This window comes from Phacochoerus africanus, chromosome 5, assembly GCF_016906955.1.
Source record: "Phacochoerus africanus isolate WHEZ1 chromosome 5, ROS_Pafr_v1, whole genome shotgun sequence".
NCBI classification, from domain to species: domain Eukaryota; kingdom Metazoa; phylum Chordata; class Mammalia; order Artiodactyla; family Suidae; genus Phacochoerus; species Phacochoerus africanus.
The window spans coordinates 42,877,885-42,893,241 of record NC_062548.1 but is presented as its reverse complement, the minus strand read 5'-3'; the positions used below and the strand labels follow the sequence as shown (position 1 = coordinate 42,893,241).

Below are 15,357 nucleotides of genomic sequence, written 5' to 3'. Positions count from 1 at the left end.
TAAAAATGATCACATTTAATCTGTTAATGTCATGTGATGAAAGAAAGAGCACCTTAACACGATAGAAAGAGGAAAGATGTGTTCTTCTCTGGCTCAGTGGATTAGGGATCTGGCGTCATCACTTCATTGGCTTGCAGTTGCTGCTGTGGCACAGGTTCTGTCTCTGGCCCCAGAACTTGGGCATGCGACAGATGCGCCCCTGCTCCCCCCAAAAGGGGAAGCTATAATAGAATAAAGATGATTAAAATTTAAAATTTGAATTTAAAAATTATGTTTATGGAAAATTTGCTCTAAGAATCCTGATTTTTTCCCCCCTTTTTTTGGCCACACCTCAGGCACGTGGAAGTTCTTGGGCCAGGCAGGGATTGAACCCCTGCCACAGTGGTGACCTGCGCCACAGCTGCAATGCCAGATCCTTAACCTGCTGTGCCACACTGGAACATCTTTTTTTTCCTTTTTTTAAAAAAGTTTTTATGGACAAGGAAAAACTTTGTCTAAGCCTAATATTAGTGAATCAAATACTGATCATGGAGTTCCCGTCGTGGCGCAGTGGTTAACGAATCCGACTAGGAACCATGAGGTTGCGGGTTCAGTCCCTGCCCTTGCTCAGTGGGTTAACTATCCAGCGTTGCCGTGAGCTGTGGTGTAGGTTGCAGACACGGCTCGGATCTTGCGTTGCTGTGGCTCTGGCGTAGGCCGGTGGCTACAGCTCCGATTCAACCCCTAGCCTGGGAATCTCCATATGCCTGCGGGAGTGGCCCAAGAAATAGCAACAACAACAACAACAACAACAAAGACAAAAGACAAAAAAAAAATACTGATCATGACCAGACCTAACAACAGCTTAAAGTTTGGATAGCTATTCCCTTTTCTTAGTTTTTCTTTTAAACCTGGAATTCACTGGGTTTTACTACATCAGCAGGGTTGTATGACCATCCCTACAATCGATTTTAGACCATTTCAACAGCTCAGAAAGAAACTCCACACCATAAGCCCCTATTCCTCATTTTCCTCTTTCCTGTGCCCTTGAAATTGCTAACCTGCTTTCTTTATCTATGTATGTGTCCAGTCTGGACTTTTCATAGAAATAAAATCATGCGGTGTCCCCATTGTGGCTCAGCGGGTTCAGAACCCGACATAGTGTCTATGAGGTTGCGGGCTCAATCCCTGGCCTTACTCAGTGGGTTAAGAATCTGGCAAGCCTGTGGTGTAGGTCACAGATGTGGCTCGGATCTGGAGTGGCTGTGGCTTAGACGCAGCTCCAATTTGACCCCTGTCCCAAGAACTTCCATATGCACAGGTACAGCCGTAAAAAAGAAAGAAAAAAATGAAATCATGCTATATGTGGATTTTTATGACTGGTTTCTTTTATGTCTTATAACATGTAGCAGTACCTCATTCCCTTTTTTGTTTGTTTTTGTTGTTACTGGGTTTTGGCAGCACCTGCGACGTGTGGAAGTTCTTGGACTAGGGATCGAACCTGTGCCACAGCAGTGACCCATGTCACAACAATAAAGCTGGATCCTTAACCCACTGAGCCACCAGGAAACTCCCATTCCTTTTTTTTTTGCCTTTTTTCTAGGGCTGCTTCCTGCGGCATATGGAGGTTCCCAGGCTAGGAGTCTTAATCAGAGCTGTAGCCACCTGCCTACGCCAGAGCCACAGCAACGCAAGATCCGAGCCATGTCTGCAACCTACACCACAGCTCACGGCAACACCAGATCTCTAACCCACTGAGCGAGGCCAGGGACCGAACCCGCAACCTCATGGTTCCTAGTCGGATTCGTTAACCACTTCGCCACGACGGGAACTCCCCATTCCTTTTTGTTGTCAAATAATATTCCATTGCATGGCTATGCTGGATTTTATTTATCTCTCCATCAGTTGGTGGGTAGTTGGATTGGTTCCACCTTTTCACTATTATGAGTAGTGCTTCTGTGAACAACCATGTGTAAGTTTTGTGCAGACCTGTGTTTTCATTTCTCTGGGTTGTGTACATATACCTAGGAGTGGACTTGCACCATTTTAGATCTTCACCGGCAGCGTGAGAGGATCCCGATTTCTCCACATCCTCTGCAGCACTCCCCACACATACCTTTGCTTCAAGCCGCCTTAGCAGGTGTGAAGTGGTATCTGGCTGTGGTGTTTTTTTGTTTTTGTTTTTGTTTTTTGTTTTGTTTTTTTAGGGCCACACCTGCAGCATGTGGAAGTTCCCAGGCTAAGGGTCTAATTGGAACTATAGCGACCGGCCTACGCCACAGCCATAGCCACGCTGGATCCAAGCTGCGTCTGCGACCTACACCACAGTTCACGGCAACACCGGATCCTTAATCCACTGAGTGGGGCCAGGGCTCAAACCCGCGTCCCCATGCATCCTAGTCAGGTTGGCTAACCGCAGAGCCACGATTGGAACTCCCTGGCTGTGGTTTTGATTTGCTTTTCTTTGGAGGCCAGTGGTGTTGAGCACCTTTTCATGTGCTTAGTGGCCAGGTGTTGTCTACGTATTCAGATCCTTCGTTCCCCTCCCCCTTTTTTTGTCTTTTTAGGGCTTACTTGTGGCATATGGAAGTTCCCAAGCTAGGGTCAAACCAGAGCTGCAGCTGCTGGCCTACACCACAGCCATAGCAAGGCCAGATCCAAGCCGGATCTGTGACCTACACCGAAGCTCATGGTAACACTGGATCCTTAATCCACTGAATGACTCCAGCGCTCAAACCTGCATCCTCGAAGATACTAGTTCATTACTGCGGAGCCACCATGGGAACTCCCCTTTGCCCATTTTTAAATCGATCATCTTTTTTTTTTTTTTTTTTTGTTATTTCTTGGGTCACTCCCTCGGCATATGGAGGTTCCCAGGCTAGGGGTTGAATCGGAGCTGTAGCCACCGGCCAACGCCAGAACCAAAGCAACTCGGGATCCGAGCCGCGTCTGCAACCTACACCACAGCTCACGGCAACGCCGGATTGTTAACCCACTGAGCAAGGGCAGGGACCGAACCCGCAACCTCATGGTTCCTAGTCGGATTCGTTAACCACTGTGCCACGACGGGAACTCCTCGATCATCTTTTTACTGCTGGGTTTAAGGGAATGAGGCAAGACTTGGAGGTAGGAAGCAGAGAGCCTGGCTCGGGTTAGCAAATAGCCTGTCTCTTCTTTTGAGCTGGAGGGTGAGATACCTGATACAGGAGCCAGAGAAGACTGGAAGATGGCCATCTTAGTGGGGCATGTGATGCCCTTAGCAAGTACTAGGGATTTAACTTAAGCGAGAGGAGGAAGGAAAAAAGCTGCATAATTTAAAACTGGAAATTTAAAAAGTAGGCTTTGTTGGAGTTCCCTTGTAGCTCAGAGGGTTAATAAGTATCTGGAATTGTCACTGCTGTGGCACTGGTTACAGCTGTGGCACAGGTTCAATCCCTGGCCTGGGAACTTCCACATGCTGAGGGCAGGGCCAAAAAAAAAAAAAAAGTTGTTAGTTCCCATGTGGCTCAGCAGTAATGAACCCAATTAGTATCCATGAGGATGCGGGTTCATTCTCTGGCCTTGCTCAGTGGTTAAGGATCTTATGTTGCTGTGGCTGTGGTGTAGGCCGGCAGCTGTAGCTCCAGTTAGACTCCTAGCCTGGGAACCTCCATATGCCGCAGGTACAGCCTTAAAAAAAAAAAAAAAAAAAAAAAGGCTTTATCGAGCAATTACTGGGGGTCAGACCTTGATAAAAGCTTTTTCTGTGTTTCATCATTTAATCCTCATGGCATAAGGCTCTGTAAGGTTATGACATGCAGGCAAGGCCACACAGTCCATAAGGGGGACACCTGAGAGTAAATATAGGTCTTTCCGACTGAAAAAGGCCTTTCCTTGTGCTGATCTCATGCGCATGTCAGCATATCCTGCCACGGCCTGTGAACCAGCCTTGTCGCCCACCGTGATCTACCGCCTGTGCTCTGAGGCTTGGTAGGCCACCTCTGATGTACTTCCATGTGTTGGTGTGAGAACCAGCGTCTCCAGGAGCGGAGAGAGCAGCCAGTGCTGGCGGTCTTGAGCCACATGTCTCCCGAGTCCCTTTCAGCTTAAGATCCTGTGTTCTGGAGTTCTCTTTGTGGCTCAGCAGTTAACGAATCCAATTAGTAACCATGAGGTTGTGGGTTTGATCCCTGGCCTCACTCAGCAGGTTAAGGACCTGGTGTTGCCAGGAGCTGTGGTGTCCTATGTTGCTGTGGGTGTGGTGTAGGCTGGCAGCTACAGCTCTGATTCTACCCCTATCCTGGGAACCTCCATACGCCCAGGGTGCAGCCCTAAAAAGCAAAAAGAAAAGATCCTGTGTCCTCCTTGCACTTGCTTGGGGGTAACCCAGACTTGGAGGGCAGCAGATGTAGCGAATGCCTGCAAGGCACACAGCACTGCTCAGCTCGCCTGTGTGCTCTGCACAGCTGAGTGAGATCCTGTTTTGTTCTTTAATATTGAAATCTAGGGGAGTTTTTTGCTTTTTTTTTTTTTTAGGGCCGCACTTGGTGCACATGGGGGTTCCCAGGCTAGGGGCCCAATTGGAGCTACAGCTGCCAGCCTACACCACAGCCATAGCAACACCAGATCCAAGCTGTGTCTGCGACCTACACCACAGCTCATGGCAACTGCAGATCCTTAACCCACTGATTGAGGCCAGGGATTGAACCCACGTCCTCATGGGTCCCAGTTGGATTTGTTTCCACTGTGCCATGACGGGAACTCCTGAAATCTAGGTTTCGAATGGGTAGTTTATTCTCCGTGTTCAGAGTTCAAAACCTCCAAAGGAGTGTACAGTGAAAAAGCGTTCCTTCTTCCCATTCCTCCACATCCCTCCTGGAACAGTGAGTGTTTCCAGCTTATTGTATATCCTTCTGAAATTAACTTGTACAGCAGATAATCTATTCAGCAATCCAGTGATTTTCCTTTCTTTTTAATGAGTGATAGTATACCAGGTTCACTCTTTCGCATCTTTCACAAAGGTGCCCAAGTTCTAAAGAATTAGTTGTTATTTTGTTACAGATATGTTCTGGTTGAAAAATGTTTGCACACCTCAGATTTGAACAGGTGGTTTTTTAAATTTTTTATTTCCATTTCTCAAAATTCAGTTTGTCATTTTGTAATAAAGTTGTGTGTGTGTGTGTCTTTTTAGGGCCACACCTGAGGCATATGGAGGTTCCCAGGCTAGGGGTCTAATTGGCTGGAGCTACAGCTTCCAGCCTATAGCACAACAACTCGGGATCCGAGCTGAGTCTGTGACCTACACCACAACACAGGGCAGTGCAGATCCTTAACCGACTGAGCGAGGCCAGGGATTGAATCTCATCCTCATGGATGCTAGTTGGGTTTGTTAACCACTAAGCCACGAGGGGCACTCCTGGAGTGTATATTCTTAGACTGTGTGTTTTGCTTTTAGTTTTGCTGTTTGCTTTTTTTTTTTTTTTTTTTTTTTTTATGGCCATGCCTGTGGCAAATGGATATTCCTGAGCCAGGGATTGAATCTGAGCCAGAGTTGTGGCAATTCTTTAACCCATTGTGTCAGGCTGGGGATTGAACTTAAGCTGCTGCACTTGGGTTCTGAACCCACTATGCCACAGCAGGAACTCCAAGATGGTTTCACATCTTAAACCTTGTTTTAAGAATTGCGGGTGGCTCAACAGGTTAAGGATCTGGCATTACCTGTTGTGGCTATGGTGAGGGTCACTGCTATGGTGCGGTTTTGATTTTTTTTTTTTGTCTTTTAGTCTTTTTAGGGCTGCACCCTTGGCATATGGAGGTTCCCAGACTAGGGGTCGAATCGGAGCTGTTGCTTCCGGCCTACACCACAGCCACAGGAACTTGGGATCCGAGCCGCATCTGTGACCTATACCACAGCTCACGGCAACACCAGATCCTTAACCCATTGAGTGAGGCCAGGGATTGAACCCGCAACCTCATGGTTCCTAGTCGGATTCATTTCCGCTGCGCCACGATGGGACCTCCTATGGTGTGGTACTGATCCCTGGCATTGGATAGTCTCAGATAACCGCTGCAAAGGAGGTGAGATGTGCCTGGAGCCTGGGTTTGGTTCTAGTAACCATCTTGAGTAATTTCCCATTTTCTCCCTTAGCTTGCCAAGAAGTATCACCCAGACACGAATAAGGATGACCCCAAAGCCAAGGAGAAGTTCTCCCAGCTGGCCGAGGCCTATGAGGTAATGCAGCCCACTGGCGTGGGCAGTCCCCGTCCTTCCGACTGGCGCAGGCTGTGCTGGGAAATCTCTGCCTCTCAGGTTGCCTTTAACCTGGAATCTCAGCAAAGAGCAGGAACCAATAGTCTGTATACCAGAGCTCCCCAGGTCACGTGCACTCGTTTCTGGGTCTGGGGCCCCCTGTCTGATTAAACAGTTCTCTGCTCCTTTGATGACACCCCTCCTACTTAGGGCTTTGCTCTGTGGTGGGGATGGTGGGTGTCATACAAGTAGAAGACCACCCTACTGTGATCAGAGGGACAAAGCGGATTCACTGGTTAGCTGCTGAGCAACTGCAGGCTTAAGTGAAAGTGGACCTCCTTCCTAGACTCTGGGGTGGGTGTGTGGGTGTGTGTGTGTCGCAGGTGTGCATTGCCCCCCAACCGTTTGAGAGTAAGTTGCAGACGTGGTGTCTCTGGTCCTGAGTACGTCTGTGTGTATTCTCTCCGAGCAAGAGCATCCTTTTCCATGACCTCAGTACTGTTGTCAAGGTCAGACATTTAATGTTGGTACAGTACCACGGTCAGACCTGGTTTCCACATCCCTGGGCCTCTGGAGACGCAGAGCACCTGACTGCTGTGTCTTTCGTGGTAGGTCCTGAGTGACGAAGTGAAGAGGAAGCAGTATGACACGTATGGCTCTGCCGGCTTCGATGCCGGGGCGGGCGGCTCAGGACAGGGCTACTGGAAGGGAGGCCCCACCGTGGACCCAGAGGAGCTCTTCAGGAAGATCTTCGGGGAGTTCTCCTCCTCCCCTTTTGGAGATTTCCAGGGTGTGTTCAATCAGCCTCAGGAGGTGAGCATCTCTTATTTTTTATTTTTATTTTTTTGTCTTTTTGCCTTTTCTAGGGCTGCTCCCACGGCACATGGAGCCTCCCTTCTCAGGCCAGGGGTCCAATCAGAGCTGTGGCCGTCGGCCTACGCCACAGCTCACAGCAACGCCAGATCCTTAACCCATTGAGTGAGGCCAGCGATTGAACCTGCAACCTCATGGTTCCTAGTCGGATTCGTTAACCACTGAGCCATGACGGGAACTCCAGTAAGCATCTCATTTTGAAGAGTCATTCAAATTTTAGCTGCCATATGTGATGCAAACAGATTTTACCCATTTCTTTTTCTCAAAAAAGGCAAGACGACTTAAACATGATGATCTGGAGGCCGCCGTCTTGGGAGGAAATACTTGAAAATCATATAAAAATGTGTACATCCGTTTGCCTGTATTCTTACCAGTTGCTTAGGCAGCAGCACTTGATGCTCCCAGAGTCCGTGGTTAGAGGGAATGTTCTCTCCAGAGCCTGCCTCGTTTCCCAGGCCAGCTCAGCCCAGGAGGGGGAGCTGCCGGTCCCGCCTCTTCATGTTTGCGTATTAGTTGAGGCCTTATCAGGGCTGAAGAGGAAGGGGATGCTCTATGATGTCAGTTAGGATGGCGGGTCATTGGACTATCGGTAAGGGCCACGTGCAGATATTGTCCGTGAACATTTTCAGTTTATTGAAAAGCACATTTTCTTTTTTACTTCTTTCATTTTTTTTTTTGCCTTTTGCCATTTCTTGGGCAACACCGGATCGTTAACCCATTGAGCAAGTGCAGGGACCGAACCCACAACCTCATGGTTCCTAGTCGGATTCGTTAACCACTGCGCCATGACGGGAACTCCTCATTTTTTTTTTTTTTTTTGTTGTTGTCTCTTTAGGGCTGCATCCGCGGCATGTGGAGGTTCCCAGGCTAGGGATCGAATGGGAGCTGTAGCTGCCAGCCTGCTCCACAGCCACAGCACTTTGGGATCTGAGCCGTGGCTGTGACCTACACCGCAGCTCACGGCAACGCTGGATCCTTATCCCACTGAGAGAGGCCAGGGATCAAACATGTGACCTCATGGATTCTCGTCAGATTCATTTCCGCTGAGCCACAACAGGAACTTGAAAAGTACATTTTCACTTAAATACTGTCTCTTAAAGACGCTGAGAAGTGGAGCAGAATCTATTAAGTGAATCCCATCTATTTTTACTTTGGCGGGGGCGATGTACCCGAGACATGCAAAAGTTCCCAGGTCAGGGATCAGCCTGCACGCCAGCAGTGACCTGAGCCACACGAGGGACCACACTGGGTCCTCAACCCGCTGAGGTGCGGGGGAGCTTGGCATCTGCTCTTATTTGACAGTAAAGTCAGCAAGTAACGTCACGAGGGGAACAGGTGAATTGGTGGAGCATAGGCTTTGTAGGGCAGTGAAAATACTTTGCCTGATATTGTAATGCGTTCATCATACATCTGTTCAGACCCATAGATATTTATGGCTCCAGGAGTGACCCTGATGTCACCTCTGGGCTTGGGATGATTCTGATGTGTCAGTGTAGGTTCATCCTTGAAAAAGAATGTGCCATTCTGGTGAGTGACGTTGCGGCTCTGCATGTGGGCACTGGGGGAAGGGATACGTAGGACCTCACCAGACCCTCCCTCTCCATTTGGTCAACCCTAAACTGCCTTAAAAAAATAAAGACTTTAAGGAGTGCCTCTGTGGCTCAATGGGTTAGATCCCGTGTTGCCACTGCTGTGGCTCTGGTTGCTGTTGCGGTGCGGGTTTAGTCCCTGGCCCAGGAGCTTCCACATGCCTGTGGACAAGGCGAAAAAGAAAAGAGAGACTTAAAGAGTAACTGTGGACAGCTGGCCAGCGTGGCCTTGCGTAGAGGTAACCTGCTGTCTCTTGATGCATTTAGTACATCATGGAGCTGACCTTCAATCAAGCCGCCAAGGGCGTCAACAAGGAGTTCACGGTGAACATGACCGACACCTGTGAGCGGTGCGATGGCAAAGGCAATGAGCCCGGCACGAAGCTGCAGCACTGCCACTACTGCGGTGGCTCCGGCATGGTGAGCGCTGTCGGCGCCCCGGCCTTCCCCAGGGCTCCCACCTCTGGCCCCCTTCCTGCTTCTGCTCTCCCCATGCTTCCTCTTCTCTGTGCTTCGAGGGTATCGATTCAGCAGTATCTGAGAGGTGACCGCTAGGTTCCTCTAGAACCGTCTGCATTTCCCCCACAGTGCTTGGTGCTGGTTAGCCGTAATAGAAGGAGCAAGGACAGTCTCCTGTCTTCTCTGAAAATGCCTTTTTTTTGTGTGTCTTTTTGCCATTTTCTTGGGCCGCTCCTGCGGCATATGAAGGTTCCCAGGCTTGGGGTTGAAATGGAGCTGTAGCCACCAGCCTACGCCAGAGCCACAGCAACATGGAATCCGAGCCGAGTCTGCAACCTACAACACAGCTCACGGCAACGCCGGATCCTTAACCCACTGAGCAAGGCCAGAGATCGAACCCGAAACCTCGTGGTTCCTAGTCAGATTCATTAACCACTGAGCCACGACAGGAACTCCTGAAAATGCCTTTTGAGGTGTTTGGAATTTGAAACTGGGGTGGGGGAGGAGGACTTAAATTTTGCCTGAAGTCTAATCATTTTTTTTTCTTTTGGTACTTTGTAGATCTAATTCACATTTGTAGTGTAAGGAACACTCCCTTACTCCTTTTTCCCAGCTTCACCAACCGTTAGCATCTTGTCCCATTTGCTTTGTCATTCATGGGTGTGTTTTCTAAGAGCAAGAACACTCTTTTACATAACCACAGTAAGTTGTCAAAAATCAGGAGATTTAACATCAGTGCAGTAGCATTATCCATACTAACTCTGATTTTTTTCAGTTGTCCTTATAATGTTCTTTTTTTCCTGGGTATAGGATCTAATCTAGGATCTTGCATAGTATTTGGTTGTCATATCTTTTGTCTCCTTTAATCTGGAAGATTTCTCAGTCTTTGTTTTATGACCCTGACATTTTCAGGATTACAGACCAGCTGCTTTGTAGAAAAGTCTCTCTTTCGGGTCATCTGATATTTTCTCCTGCTAAGATCCAGAGCAGGCGTTTTTGGCCGGAACACCACAGAGAGGTAGTGCCATTTTCATGGATCATGTCGGGAGTCACGAGTATCCATTCGTCCCGTCAGTGATGATGTTACATTTCATCCCAGTCAGTTAAGGTAGTTCCTGCCACATTTCTCCACTATTAAATTAGTATTTTTCCTTCTGAAACTAATAAAGAAGTTATGAGGTACCTTGTCACTATATAAATATTCTGTTCCTCATCAAACTTTTTTTTTGGCTGTGCCTGCAGCATGCAGAAGTTCTGGAGCCAGGGATGGAACCCAGAGCGACAGCAGTGATAACGCCAGGTCCTTAACCCCTTGAGCCCCTAGAGAACGCCCTCATCAAACTTAAAGTTAGAGCATCTATTGATCGGTCTTGCCGAAACCCGTTACTACTGTGACCATTGCATGATGGTGATTTTTCTGATTTCAGCATCTCTTCTGTGTTTCTTAATTGACATTCTACTGAAAGGAGGAGCTTTCTCTTCTCCATTTTTTCATTCATTCATTCATATCAGTATAAACTCATGGATTCTAATTTTATTCACTGAGCTGTCACCAGTATTACTTGGTTTGATGCTCAAACTGTCCCCGACTTGGCCTGTGGAAGTCTCTTCTGGCAGGCTCCTTTACCCTTTTGATGTGTTCCCTCATTCTTTCAGCACTTCCTTCCTTTTTTTTGTCTTTTTTGGGGCTGCACCTGGGACATATGAAAGTTCCCAGGCTAGGAGCTGCCAGCCTATACCACAGCCACAGAAACATAGGATCCAAGCCTCATCTGTGGCCTACACCGCAGCTCACAATGCCGGATGCTTAACCCGCCGAGTGAGGCCAGGGTTCAAACCCGTGTCCTCATAGGTGCTAGTCAGGTTCATTACTGCTGAGCCACAATGGGAACTCTAGTACTTCCTTACTTTCTGTCACAACAGAATGTTCTAGACGACTTGTACTTTCCGTGCCAAACCCTGGAACCAGCCATTTCTCCAAGGAGTCCTGGTTCCTTTTAGGAACGTAGTGGGATTTAGAAACCAAGGTGTGCTCGCTGCACCTGGGATGTCACTGCTTCCGCATTCTTGCAGCTGACTGAGCCAGGAAGAAGTGTGTGTGAGCAAGCACAGGTGCATGTGCACATGCAGATTTGGTTCCATGCCTGTGTGTCTTCCCATGTTGTTCATATGATAGATATGTACACACATAAGTACATGCCAGTCCAGCCACCCATCCATCCATCCACCATGCATCCAACAAACCATGCGTTCAACCTGCTAGTTCTGGTAGTTCTGCTTCAACACCACAAGGTGTATCTAGTCTTCTGCCTGTCCATATCCAAAACTGTTTTCTAGTAAGGAGAAATCTGGCCTTGATTATCTTCAGTGCAATCACACTGATTGATTTGTGGATATCGAAGAACCCTTTCATCCCTGGGATAAATCCCCCTTGATCACGATGTACAATCCTTTTAATGTATTGTTGGATGCGGTTTGCTAGTATTTTGTTGAGGATTTAGTATCGATGTTCATCAGTGAAATTGGCCTGTGGTTTTCTTTTTTTTGTGGTACCTTTGTCTGGTTTTGGTATCAGGGTGATGGTGGCCTCAAAGAATGAGTTTGGAAGTATCCCTTCCTCTGCAATTTTTTTTTTTTTTGGTCTTTTTGTCATTTCTTGGGCCGCTCCCGTGGCATATGTAGGTTCCCAGGCTAGGGGTCCAATCGGAGCTGTAGTCGCCAGCTTACGCCAGAGCCACAGCAATGCAGGGTCCGAGCCGCGTCTACGACCTACACCACAGCTCACGGCAACGCCGGATCGTTAACCCACTGAGCAAGGGCAGAGATGGAACCCGCAACCTCATGGTTCCTAGTCGGATTTGTTAACCACTGCGCCACGACGGGAACTCCTCTGCAATTTTTTGAAATAGTTTCAGAAGGAGAGGTGTTAGCTCTTCTCTAAATGTTTAATAGAATTCACCTGTGAAGCCATCTGGTCTTGGACTTTTGTTGGTTGGAAGGTTTTTTGTTTGTTTGTTTTTGTCTTTTTGCCATTTCTTGGGCCACTCCTGCAGCATATGGAGGTTCCCAGGCTAGGAGTTGAATTGGAGCTGTAGCCACCGGCCTACACCACAACCACAGCAACGCAAGATCTGAGCCACGTCTGCAACCTACACCATAGCTCACGGCGACGCCGGATCGTTAACCCACTGAGCAAGGTCAGGGATCGAACCCGCAACCTCATGGTTCCTAGTTGGATTCGTTAACCACTGCGCCACGACGGGAACTCCTGTTGGAAGTTTTTTAATCACAGTTTCAATTTCAGTTCTTGTGATTGGTCCATTCATCTTTTCTATTTCATCTTGGTTTAGTCTTGGAAGATTGTACTTTTCTAAGCATTTGTCCATTTCTTCTAGGTTTTCCATTTTATTGGCGTGTAGTTGCATATAGTAGTCTCTTATGATCCTTTGTATTTCTGTGATGTCCGTTGTTACTTCTCCTTTTTCATTTCTAATTTTATTGATTTGAGTCCTCTCTCTTTTTTGCTTGATAAGTCTGGCTAAGGGTTTATCAATTTTGTTGATCTTTACAAAGAACCAGCTTTTCGTTAGTTGATTTACAGTGTTGTGTTAATCTCTGCTGTACAGCAAAGTGACTCAGTTATACAAATATATTTTGTCTTTCATATTCATTTCTGTTGTGGTTTATCACAGGATACTGAATATGGTTCCCTGTGCTCTACAGTAGGATCTTCTTGTTTATCCATCCTGTGTATAATTGTTTGCGTCTGCTGGTCACAAACGTCAATCCTTCCTTCCTCCCACTATTTGCCTTTAAAATCGGATTATTGGAGTTCCCATCATGGGTCAGTGGAAATGAATCTGACTAGTATCCGTGAGGGTGGAGGTTTGATCCCTGGCCTCGCTCAGTGGGTCAGCGATCTGGCTTTACCGTGAGCTGTGGTGTAGGTCACAGACGCAGCTTGGATCCCGTGTTGCTCTGGCTGTGGTGTAGGCTGGCAGCTGTAGCTCTGATTTGACCCCTAGCCTGGGAACTTCCATATGTTGCAGGTGCAGCCCCCCACAAAAAAAAGCAGAAAAAAAATCAAATTATTGTTTCTAGTACGTGTGTTTATGGAGGGCGTAGAAGTTGTCTTCGAGTGCAGAAAAACGTAAGAAAAGAGAAAAAAAGTCTTTGACAGTCCCACCACTGTGAGTATTTTGGTGTGTTTCCTGCCAGTTGTTGATGAGAAATGACATTTTTGGTTTATGTTGGCTAGTTTTTGAATAGGTCGTATAATGCAAATCATTGAAAGTTCAGTGGATGCAAATTGAAAGCTGCGTAAGATGAGTCTCCCTCTCATCTTGACTTTTAGTCATTGAGTTCCGCTGCCCAGAAGCGTCCTTTATTCCTCTTAGATGCGAGCCTGTGTGTGCCTGTGTGTGTGTGCCTTTTTTCATACCGAAGGTAGAATACAGCTGCCAGCACTGTTTGTACCTTGGTGTTTTGTTTTGTTTCTACTTCTCAGTGTGTTTAGGACATACTCTGCCTACATAGCTGCCTCAGTTTTTTTATGGCCACGATATTCCTTCAGGCAGACATGTCACTATTTAGCCAGGCCCCTGTTGCTGGATGCCTAGGAAGTTCTCGTCTTTTCCTATTATAGACGGACAATGAATACCTTTGAATATTGTCATTTCTCATGTTCATTTTTTGAATGTGCAGGTATCACATGTGATGTGACATCTAACATTTGAGAGCCATTGTTTTATTTTGCATCTATTCTATCCTATCTGTTGAGTAATTGGTCTTTGTATTTGTGGAAGCCCTTTATAAATTCATTGCATTAGTCCTTTGCCAGTGGTTTCAGTTTTATTTGCCTTTTTACTTTGAATATGTTTTTGCCTATTTGTATATAATTTTCAACAGTTGAGAATCATATGTGCAATTTCCTTCTTTTTCATTTATTATAATGAAAGCATTTTCCCACATCTTTGATTTTTTTTCCCCTCCCCACATTTGTGGCATATGGAAGTTCTTGGACCAGGGATTGAATCCGGAGCTGAAATTGTGACCTGTGCCACAGCTGTGGCAATGCCAGATCCTTAACCCACTGTGCAGGGCTGGGGATCAGACCAGTGCCTCAGCAGCAACTGGAGCTGCTACAGAGACTACACCACATCTTTAACCCACTACATCACAGCAGGAGCTCCATGTCTTTGAATATTTTTTAAATATTCTTTTTGATGGCTGAATAATAGTCCTCTGATGGGTGTGCTCGTGTTCCCTGTAAATACTCCTGATGAAAGGACTGCTTGCAGTTAGTCTGAGAAAGTGAAGTTGTGCTTGTGTTCCTCCAGAGGGTGCTCTTGGAGAGAATGAGGCTTCCTGTGGCTACAATTTTGTGAGCCAAGTTGCAGCCCCTTGTTATAGATGCTTTATTGATCCCAAGTTCCTCTCACTTCTAAGGTTCTTTCTCCAAGGCCCATGAATTGTTGTGACTTTCTTTTTTCACATTTCTTAGGGGAACGCTAAGATGACATTGTAAAGCTGAAATGTATTTCTCTCAAAATGTAATGTCTGAGATTGGAAAAATTATTTTCAATACACTCGCTAAAGGATTAGTATTCCTAGTTTGTAAAGGGTTCCTTCAGAATAGTGAGAAAAAGACTAACAAACAGCTTATGAGAGAAACAGGTCAATGTGAGAAGAGGAAATGCAAGTGGCCAGCAGACGAGCCTGGCCGGCAGTCGGGGAGGTGCAGGCGGTGATGGTGAGGCTCCCCCTCCAGCGCATGGGCGCGCACTGCAGAGCCGCTTCAGTCCCTGGGCACAGGCCTCCGGACCAGGCCTTCGTGCGCCCATGGTGGCAGTGGGAGAGTAGTTGTTTTTTTTGTTTGTTTGTTTTTTTGTCTTTTTGTCTTTTTTAGGGTCGCACCTGCGGCATACGGAGGTTCCCAGGCTAGGGGGCGAATCGGAGCTGTAGCCGCTGGCCTGTGCCAGAGCCACAGCAACGTGGGATCCGAGTCGAGTCTGCAACCCACACCACAGCTCACAGCAATGCGGGATCCTCAACCCACTGAGCAAGGCCAGGGACCGAACCCACAACCTCATGGATCCTAGTCGGATTCGTTAACCACTGAGCCGTGATGGGAACTCCAATAGCTGTTGAGCTTTATGTGTGCCCCTCTCTGTGGGGATGTAGCCTGCAGATCACACTTGGAGAGTGGCACACGCACAGGACGTCCCT

At 47.3% G+C, this 15,357-nt stretch overlaps 1 protein-coding gene across 2 annotated transcripts in view; it reads left to right on the top strand.

Moving 5' to 3' along the window:
- The window catches only part of DNAJA3 (DnaJ heat shock protein family (Hsp40) member A3), a 35,411-nt gene that overhangs the window by 5,729 nt on the left and 14,325 nt on the right, over window positions 1-15,357 (top strand). For both annotated transcript variants that reach the window (XM_047780644.1, XM_047780643.1), the window contains exons 3-5: window positions 6,107-6,190; window positions 6,821-7,021; window positions 8,938-9,090. In XM_047780644.1, coding sequence (XP_047636600.1) covers window positions 6,107-6,190; window positions 6,821-7,021; window positions 8,938-9,090 — 438 coding nt within the window. The remainder of the gene's footprint in view (window positions 1-6,106; window positions 6,191-6,820; window positions 7,022-8,937; window positions 9,091-15,357) is intronic.